General features: G+C 40.5%; 1 protein-coding gene across 1 annotated transcript in view; it reads left to right on the forward strand.

The window, feature by feature from the left end:
• Positions 1-4,216: 4,216 nt before the first annotated feature.
• Positions 4,217-10,647, forward strand: part of LOC102474180 (cancer/testis antigen 55-like) — a 32,780-nt gene continuing 26,349 nt past the window's right edge. The window contains exons 1-2 of the mRNA XM_014592497.2: positions 4,217-4,310; positions 8,304-8,488. Coding sequence (XP_014447983.2) covers positions 4,217-4,310; positions 8,304-8,488 — 279 coding nt within the window. The remainder of the gene's footprint in view (positions 4,311-8,303; positions 8,489-10,647) is intronic.

Raw genomic sequence — 10,647 nt, forward strand, 5'->3', positions numbered from 1 at the left:
GAAGGAGAAAAAGAGATAGAAGGCTAGCAGTGCAGCAGGAGGCTCCCTACCACTAGCTTGTTTGTTGGAGGCTGAATTATTAGTAGAAAATCTTCATTCCCTTAAAAATCTAGTTCACTGTATCCATGTGGAACCTTGTCCTGAAGGCCCTTGGCTTCTGCTGCTAGCTCGTTTGTTGGAGGCTGAATCATTAGTAGAAAATCTTCATTCCCTTAAAAGTCTAGTTCACTGTCGCCATTTGGAACCTTGTCCTGAAGGCCCGTGGCTTCTTCTAGTTTTGAGGTATTGTTCTATTTTTCTCCCCAGGAGAACTGCTCCCTGCTCTCTGAGAGGGATCAAATGCTATTAGAAAGCATATGTCCTCTCTGTACCCCGGCCCCCACCAGTTGGTGGCTTCTACCCATTTGGTATTCAGGAGCATCTTGTTTATTTTTTTTTCAAAACTTACTCTTATTGGTTTTTAGTTTCATATCATTTTTGTTGAAAAACATACCTGATATTATTTTAATGTTCTTAAATTTGTAAAGATTTTTGTTTGTTGCTTAACATGTGATCTGTCCTGGAGATATTCCATGTACACTTGAAAAAATGTGTATTCTTTTTTTTTTAAGAGAAATTTTTGCTATAGGATGTTCGCACTCACAGGAGAGACACAGAGACAGAAAGTGAGAAATCACTCCCCCAGGGCAGATGGCCATGCCACAATCCCTTATCCCATTCTCCTCTAAGGATCTTGTGCGCACACACATACACACACCTACACACATGTGACGGGTATGAGTTTTAAATTGCAGAGTCCAGAACTTGAACCATGGTCGAGCATGTGGGAGTCCAGTGATGTAACCATTACACCATATACTGGTCCTGAAAATAATGTGTATTCTTCTGCTATTAAATTAAATGTTCTGTTTATATCTGTTAGTTCCATTTGGTCTAAAGGGCAATTCAAGTCCATGATTCCCTATTGATTTTCTGTGTAGATTATCTCTCCATTTCTGAAATGGAGAATTGAAGCCCCTCTATTACTGTCATATTGTGTGTATTTCTCCCTTCAGGTCTTTTAATAGTTGCTTTATATATTTAGGTGCTTTGATGTTGAGTGCATATATATTTATAGTCATTATATCCTCTTGGTGAATTGGCCACTTTGTCATTATATTGAATTGTCAGAAAAGCCATGATGTCTATGTTTTTCTATGCAAAAATGTGTCATGACTTTTCTGACGACCCAATGTAATGACCTTCTTTATCGCAGTTTGTATTCTGCCAATTTATTTATTCTTGTGAATTTTCAAAAATTGCTCTTATTGGTTTTTAATATAGACATAAAGTCTATATTATCTGCTATAAATATAGCTACCCCTGTGCGCGTTCTCTTCATATTCTTGATACAAGTCTTTCATTCAATATATGTTCTGCAAATATTTTTACCCAATCTCTGGCTTATCTTTCTATTTGCTTAACAGTATCCTTTAAAGAGAAATATATTTTGCTGTGTTCCATATACTGTTCTAACCACTTCCTCCAAAGCTGAGAGCAGCCTGGGATGCAGGTGGGGTTTCTATGTCTCTGAAGATCTGATGATGGAAATGGATTCTCTCTCCAGAAAATGCTTGATCTGCAACTTGTCTGATGCACTTTATAGAGCCCCAGAAATGCAGCTGTGGAGCCCCAGTTAAGGACCCCTATCACCTCCCTCTCTGTGAAGTCAACCCCTCCACCATGTCTCTGAATGACCACAGGCAAATATCTCAACTTGTCTTGATCTGACAACTATTCCTCTATTCAGTGTCTGTACCTTGCCTTCGGGAGTGTTTTTTGAGTGAAGGGAGGAAAGAGCAGAAAGATATGTGTCGTCCACTCAGTGGGTGACATAATTAGATAAGCAATGAATAAGCTGAGTGATACTGCAGATATGGGCACCAGTGATGGAGCCAATTTGCTTGTGCCCAAATCCCATTTCTTCCTGACTTAGGGCCCTCAGGAAAGCTGCTCAATTTCCTTTGGCATTGGGTTTCTCATCTACAAAAGAATTGAACATAATATCTGCCTTGCAAAGCTTTGAGGATTAAATCAGTTGTCACATGTAATATACCCAGAACAGTGCCTGGTACAGAATACAACTTATAAAGTTTTACATATTACTAACACCTTCAGGAAAAACCCTGCCTTCATTCCCCTTCACCTCTCTATGTCTCTTATGTCTTTCATGTGTTATGTGTTGAAGGGACAAGCCATGTTCTCTCTCTATGCTCCTTTCTAGCCTGTTGTTGTCCAGATCCATTTCCTCAATCCTTGGTGATCCCCTAAGTCCAGTGAACACTGCTAGCTCATTGCATTGGGCACTCCTGTAACCTCCCTATAGATTTTCCCTTGACAACCAGCACTGCTCTTACGTGATTCTTGAGGTCTTCCATTTTCAACTCCACAAGTAGATGACTGTGGATCACAATTCTATGACCTGCTTTCACTGAAGAAGAGGAAGGACCCATAAGTTCCATCCACAGTGGCCATGTATTACAGCAGTAACCTCTTAGCTGTGTGCTTTGGCCTCTATAAGCTTATTCACAGCCAATCAGCTACAGGGATTCCCTCAAAGGTTCCAAAACCTTCAGGGATTTCAGCCAAAGAACTTAGTGATCTATAATTCCTACACAGCCTGAATCCCTATGACCTCTCCCTCCAAATTTCTGGCTATTCTAGCTCTCACTTCCTCTGCTCAAGCCACTTAGTTTTTCCTTGAATATGTCAGGCTCACTGTTGTCTCACAATCTTTGCACAAGCTTCTCCCTCCCTCTGGATAGCTCCGCCCCCAAATAGTTACCTAGAGAATGTCATCACTTCCCTCAAGGCTTTGCTCGATTGTTGCTTTCTAATAAAGCCTACCACACCCCCCCCCCCCTTTTTTTTTTTTTTTTGTTTTGTTTTTGCCCTCTAGTCAACGATAAGGATGTGCACTCGCTAGAGACAGAGAAAGAGAGGAAAAGTGAAAAAGAACTCCTTGTGGGAGTCACGCATCAATCTCTTCTCTGCCATATCTCCCTCCTCTTGGGATTTTGGGCATGCATGCATATGCATCTGCTGTGTTTTTAAAGCTACTGGGTCCAGAACTGGAATGGTACAGTCAACTCTGTGGGATACGGCTGCCTTAACTATCATACCACCTGCTGACCACAACTCCCCTGTTCTAATGTGCAATCCAACATCCCTCTCCAACTGTCTGGAACCCCCTTTCTCTGATATGTTTTATCATGAGATTTCTTATCTTCTAACACCATGTGTTTTAGAATTTTTTATGTTTACTTTCTCCCTTACATTCTTCTTATGAGCAAATGGGGCCAAGATACTCACCTCTTTTGTTCACTGATTAATTCCAACCTCCTAGAATAGCATCTAGCTTATAGTCAGTACTCAACAAAAGTTTAATAAATGAGTGAATATATTAATATATAATATGTATAACATAATACCTGACATAATTAGATAAGCAATGAATACATTATAGGAGTGATTGTCAAATAATTCTATGATAAATTACTATTGGGTTCCAAAATGGAGTGTAGTACAAAGACGTACTTAGTATCACTGAGAGGTCACATACACAAACACATCATCCCTGCAGTGTGACTACTGACCATCCACCAAGTGGTCAGCCCTTATACTAAGCACTAAAGATAAACATAATGTTGAGTACTGGAGTTACTGTTTGCACAGCCTGGGGGCAGGTTTCTGTTACACCTTCCAAACCATTACTCCCATGGAACCCCACAGGGGAGCCCTTTTACCCCTCAACACACACAGGGCCATAACTCCCAAGATTCACACCTGAGGCCATGTTAATGGTGCCCTCAGCATTGATGGGAGCAGCTGTGATGTCCCCACCCATACCTATTATCCACAGGAGCTGTACCCCCACCTGCCGCATATCCATTGATTGAACAGCAGAAGAGGGCAGGCCTTTGAATAGCCTATGCTCAGGGGTAAGAGTATGAGGAGAATATGAAAGGCATGAGCCAGAGGAGTGCTGGCATCTTGGCTCTTCTCAGAGCAGCTAACTAGCTTTGGGTACTATCACAAAGACTAAGGAGAAGCAGGAGTCCATGCTCTGAGAGGACACAGTGACCCGAAGGCATCCAATAGAGCAGGCATCATGCATGGTTTTTCTCACACTTCATCTCTCTCGCAGTGCCCAGGCCAGTCAGGTGACATCGGTGCCATGATCAGACTTCTGAGACGGGCAACAGCCTGCTTCCGGAGGAGAGTGGATCATGCCCAGGAGCAATACCCACAACACATGAGGCCCCTGCAAGGTATCCCTCTGTGTGTCCTCTAGTCCCCCATACAAGGAGTGTCCCCACAGGGCATCTCCTCATCCCTAATGTGTGGCCTCGGGTATGATGCAGGAACACTCAGTGGTGATGCCATCTTGTGTGTATGTGAATAGTGGAGGTCTCCAAGTTCTTACATGCCCAAGAGCTAGGCTGGCATCGACTCAAACCCCAAACTCTCCTGGCTATCTAAAGTGGGAAGATGTTGACAAGACCCTAGATGGCTCTTCTTACCCTTCATTTCCCCATGTGCGTTGCACAGTACCAGCCTTTTTCTCTTTCCAGTGGGTAGAAAAACTCGCTAATTTGAGGGTGAATTTAGTCTTGTATCCCAAATGGGCATATATTTAGAATCAAATGGATAAGTCATATATCTGGTCCTGTAGGAGGACAAGATGCATATTTAACTTGCTCACCTTTGTATCCTAAAATTCTGCCCCAGACTGGGGAAACAAATGATGATATTTGTATGTGGTGAATGGGAATCCATAAAATGTGATAAGGTATGCTGGGATAAATGGCATCTCTGCTCTGAATTATATTAATTCTAATTTGTGTTGAGATCTCATGTGTGCCAATCTTGGAACCAAGGGCTTTAAGGACATTCATGTCATTTAATTCTGACAAAAACCCCAATGACAGAAGTCCTAGTGTTGTGGTATCCACGCTACAGCCGATTTAGGGACACAGACAGGAAAGGGGACACATAGCTGGTCTGTGGTCCAGCAGAACTCACACTCAGACACTCAGATCTGGCAGCCATGTGTTACCCGCTATGCTCCCACCTCTGCAGACGCTTCTTTCCACCAGAGTCAATTCAGTGTCTCCAGGAGCAACTAGTGGAAGGGACTGCACTTTGCTTAGTAGTGTCCTCCGAGCAGGGACCTGTCTTTTTGGTGTAAGAATCTCCCTGTGGCTTCTCTGCCAGTGGAGTTTGAAGCCCTGCAGAGGTAGCTGAGTCTTAGCAAAGTTTGCCAGAGATGATGGTTTCTAAGCTTTTGCCTGAAATCTCTCACTGCAGCATTCATTACTAGCTCTGCTTTTACCAAATGGGGTATGCACTGAAGAGTCTTCAATAAATTTTCATGTGCCTGAGTGGCAGTTGTCTCCATTGTCCTTCCTTTTTCTTCTGTGATATGATGTAACTAACACATTTGACCCATTAGTTTATATTTTTTCTTTCTTTTTTTATGACCCACTAGTTTTTCAATTTGTCAGATTTTCCTGGTTTATGTTTTCATAATCTAGTGTAATCAATTTTCTGGTCCAGCCACAATGGCATACACTGATATATGCTGCTACTCTGTAGGCTGAGGTCACATGGGGGGGAGCAGTTCATGTTTGATTCCTGGACTATCCTAAAAGCTGCAAACAGTGGTGCACGCCTGTGGTCCTAGTTGCTAAGGAGGCTAAGGAAGGTAGGAGGATTGTGACATAGCAAGACCCTTTAAAAACAACAACACATACACACACAAAAACAAAACTCCTCACTGCCATTCTGTCAGTTCACCCAAGTTGTGTAAGAATTTGTAACTTTCTGATTCAGAATTCAGATTCTTCAACAGACAGACTGCCTGGGTTCAGATCACAAAATATCATTTACCAGCTATGCTTATTCAGACAAAAGAAACTCCCTGATGATTTGGATGTGCTTTTGGGCTAGACTTATAATCTTGATATCTTTTAGTGATTTGTCTGGTGAGATATCTAATAATCTCCAGATACTATTGCACATTATTTTATGAAAATTATGAAGTTATATAATAATAGCAGTCATTTAAAGACTGAACATGCAGATATGGTATAACAACAACATTTATACTCTAATCTGCAAGGCATTGCAGTTATGTGATGTATACTGACGTGTATGTCCTGACAGGTATGTGACATTAACTGACATGTATGTCTCAGTTACTCTTCAGGCAGAAATTGTTATTTTCCTCAGTTGACAGATGAGAACAGGGTTAGAGAGGTAAAGAAATTTGTCTAGTTACACAGATGATATTTGTAGGAGTTATAATGGAAATCAAGGCAGTCTGACTTGACACACATATTTAACTTGCTCACCTTTGTATCCTAAAATTCTGCCCCAGACTGGGGAAACAAATGATGATATTTGTATGTGGTGAATGGGAATCCATAAAATGTGATAAGGTATGCTGGGATAAATGGCATCTCTGCTCTGAATTATATTAATTCTAATTTGTGTTGAGATCTCATGTGTGCCAATCTTGGAACCAAGGGCTTTAAGGACATTCATGTCATTTAATTCTGACAAAAACCCCAATGACAGAAGTCCTAGTGTTGTGGTATCCACGCTACAGCCGATTTAGGGACACAGACAGGAAAGGGGACACATAGCTGGTCTGTGGTCCAGCAGAACTCACACTCAGACACTCAGATCTGGCAGCCATGTGTTACCCGCTATGCTCCCACCTCTGCAGACGCTTCTTTCCACCAGAGTCAATTCAGTGTCTCCAGGAGCGACTAGTGGAAGGGACTGCGCTTTGCTTAGTAGTGTCCTCCGAGCAGGGACCTGTCTTTTTGGTGTAAGAATCTCCCTGTGGCTTCTCTGCCAGTGGAGTTTGAAGCCCTGCAGAGGTAGCTGAGTCTTAGCAAAGTTTGCCAGAGATGATGGTTTCTAAGCTTTTGCCTGAAATCTCTCACTGCAGCATTCATTACTAGCTCTGCTTTTACCAAATGGGGTATGCACTGAAGAGTCTTCAATAAATTTTCATGTGCCTGAGTGGCAGTTGTCTCCATTGTCCTTCCTTTTTCTTCTGTGATATGATGTAACTAACACATTTGACCCATTAGTTTATATTTTTTCTTTCTTTTTTTATGACCCACTAGTTTTTCAATTTGTCAGATTTTCCTGGTTTATGTTTTCATAATCTAGTGTAATCAATTTTCTGGTCCAGCCACAATGGCATACACTGATATATGCTGCTACTCTGTAGGCTGAGGTCACATGGGGGGGAGCAGTTCATGTTTGATTCCTGGACTATCCTAAAAGCTGCAAACAGTGGTGCACGCCTGTGGTCCTAGTTGCTAAGGAGGCTAAGGAAGGTAGGAGGATTGTGACATAGCAAGACCCTTTAAAAACAACAACACATACACACACAAAAACAAAACTCCTCACTGCCATTCTGTCAGTTCACCCAAGTTGTGTAAGAATTTGTAACTTTCTGATTCAGAATTCAGATTCTTCAACAGACAGACTGCCTGGGTTCAGATCACAAAATATCATTTACCAGCTATGCTTATTCAGACAAAAGAAACTCCCTGATGATTTGGATGTGCTTTTGGGCTAGACTTATAATCTTGATATCTTTTAGTGATTTGTCTGGTGAGATATCTAATAATCTCCAGATACTATTGCACATTATTTTATGAAAATTATGAAGTTATATAATAATAGCAGTCATTTAAAGACTGAACATGCAGATATGGTATAACAACAACATTTATACTCTAATCTGCAAGGCATTGCAGTTATGTGATGTATACTGACGTGTATGTCCTGACAGGTATGTGACATTAACTGACATGTATGTCTCAGTTACTCTTCAGGCAGAAATTGTTATTTTCCTCAGTTGACAGATGAGAACAGGGTTAGAGAGGTAAAGAAATTTGTCTAGTTACACAGATGATATTTGTAGGAGTTATAATGGAAATCAAGGCAGTCTGACTTGACACAGTGCTCTTAATCACTACTCTCCATGGCCTGTGATGTGAGGCTACTGTGCTATAGAGAGAAGTGGTAGAGCCAAAATTTGAACCTGGACACTCTGCCTTTAGAATTTCACACAAGTCATCATTATGCTCTATTGTCTGTGTCATCTGTTTCTCAAATGCAGGCCATACTGTTTCAAAAGTAGATGATTGTCTACCCTATCTTCCTCTGGTAGAACTTATTTAGAGTTAGTGTTTGCTTATGAGATTAACATAACCTGTTGTTTACTCATCTCATAGGTGACACCAAATTGAAAACTGTGCAGGGAGTTGTGACAAGTTTCTGTAGCGATTATGGCTTAATTAATGAGTCAATCCACTTCAAAAGTGATGTTGTGACTGGTAATACACCTTTAAAAGTTGGACAAAAGGTTACTGCAATTGTGGAAGAAGATGAAATATCTCATGGATTGAAAGCAATCAAAGTAAGATTTGCATGAGTTTGGGACAGTCTCTTATCCTAGTGGCTTTCATTCTTCCTTTTCTTGTATTAACCCAACCTCTCTAATGTAACCTGTAGAGTGGACATAGAGTAGAATTGGCAGTTCCACTCTGCTGGCTGTGTAGATTCTCTTGTACTAATATTTGTAGTAATTTCTGTTTTAAGAGTAAAAATTGTAAGGGCCAGCAAGTGGTGTGGTGGTTAAAGGTTGTAGATTCCCACATGGCAGACTGTGGTTTGAGTCCTGGACTTGGTGGTTTGCTTTTTCACTCTCCCCCCCCATTCAAATTAAATAATAACAAATAAAGTTAAGTAAAAATGATTCAAAGTAAAAATTGCATGTCTATTCTTCTAGTATCTAAAAAATATGGTAAACAATGATAATTATCACTCTATACTATTCTGGAATATCATTTATCAGGTAAAAAATTCTTTTTTTTAAATTAACATAATAGTTGTATATACTCATGGGGGATGTAATGTGATTTTTCAGTACATGAATACAATGGGTAATGATTAAACAGGGATAATTAATATATTCAACATCTCAACTACTTGATGTTATTTTGTAAAAACATTTTCTATAGTATGTGTTTACAGAAGTAGAATTGTTATCTCAAACAATGTGCACTGAGGCCACCAGATGGCATAGTGATTAAGGCACTGAACTCCCATGTGGCTGACTGTGGTTCAAGTTCTGGACCAAGCGGCTTGAAACTCACACCAGGGGTGTGTGTACATGGCCAAAACTCCAAGAGGAGGATGGAAGAGAAGGGACTGAGGCATGGCTATCCACTCTGGGGGAGGGGGTGATTTCTCACTGTTATGTCTCTGTCTGTCTCTGTCTCTCCAGTGGGCATAAATACCCCATAGCAAAAATCTCTTAAAAATTGCACACTTTTAACTTAAATTTAAAGAGCTTTATTGAGGTATAATTTACATACCACACAATTCATCCATTTCAAGAATGCAATTCAGGGCCAGCAGGTGGTGTAGTTATTGAGATGCTGGACTCGCACGTGGCCAACCATGGTTCTAGTCCTGGACTTGGCAGCCTGTTTTCTCACTTTCTCTTGCTCTTTCTGGTGAACACATGTGCCTTATGGCAAATTAAAAATAATAATAATGATAAATAAAATTAAATAATTACTTAATAATACAGTTCAATGACTTTTTTTTGTAGATTTACAGAATCAAGTAACCATAATCATTGTCTAGATATTTACCATTTGGATAAGTATTATTAAATTATCCTTTAGCTATATTGTACTGAGTCCCTGGGAAGTAGGCTGAGTCTGTCTATTTGATGGTATTGGCAAGAATGGGAATATAATCATTCTGAAATCTTTCCCAATTTTAGAAGTAAAAAGCAGTCTTGCCATTTTTTTTTTACAGTTTTTGCTATGGGGAGCATGCACTCACCAGAGAGAGAGACAGACAGAGCGTGTGCACTTTGAGAGAGAGAGAGAGAGAGAGAGAGAGAGAGAGCACACCCCCCCAGGGGTCTTACCACACTGCAATCTATTCTCTTCCATTCTTCTCTCAGGATCTTGGGCATGCAAGTACATGCCCCTGGTGTCATTTTCAAGCCACCAGTTCTAGGACTCAAAATGTGCAGCAGGCCTTGTTGGATCCAGCCACCTTAACACCACCTGCTGGCCCCTTGTCTTATAATTTTATTTGGAATTTCTTTAAGTCTTAATGCATCTCTAGCAACATTTATTTCCTTAGAGAAACTATCAAGAACTTTACAGCGATTTGTGTTAGGAGATCTAAAGCTTTATGAGGAAAAGTAGTATATGAAGGTGTTGAGCCAAAAAGAACAATTATGAAAGTTATAAGGAAAAAGGAATTTTATTTAGATGTTACAAAGCTAGCATGAAACAAGGGTCAGACCCTAGGGAATGTAATCAGATCTACTAGCAACATGGCCAGATGGAAATGACAACATGTCCACTGACTCTGAATAAGCTAGAATTTTTTTTTTAAGAGGAAAAGGAATTGAAGATAACTGTAGACAGCAGAGATAGTGTAATACGAGAGTGGAATAGGGCAGAGGGTCAGACATGGGGTATAAAACATATATACATGAAAGTAGAAATGGAATATTATGGATGATAACATGCATGATTAAGCCACTAT

The sequence above is a fragment of the Tupaia chinensis genome, unplaced genomic scaffold, assembly GCF_000334495.1.
Source record: "Tupaia chinensis unplaced genomic scaffold, TupChi_1.0 Scaffold000706_1, whole genome shotgun sequence".
NCBI classification, from domain to species: Eukaryota; Metazoa; Chordata; class Mammalia; order Scandentia; family Tupaiidae; genus Tupaia; species Tupaia belangeri.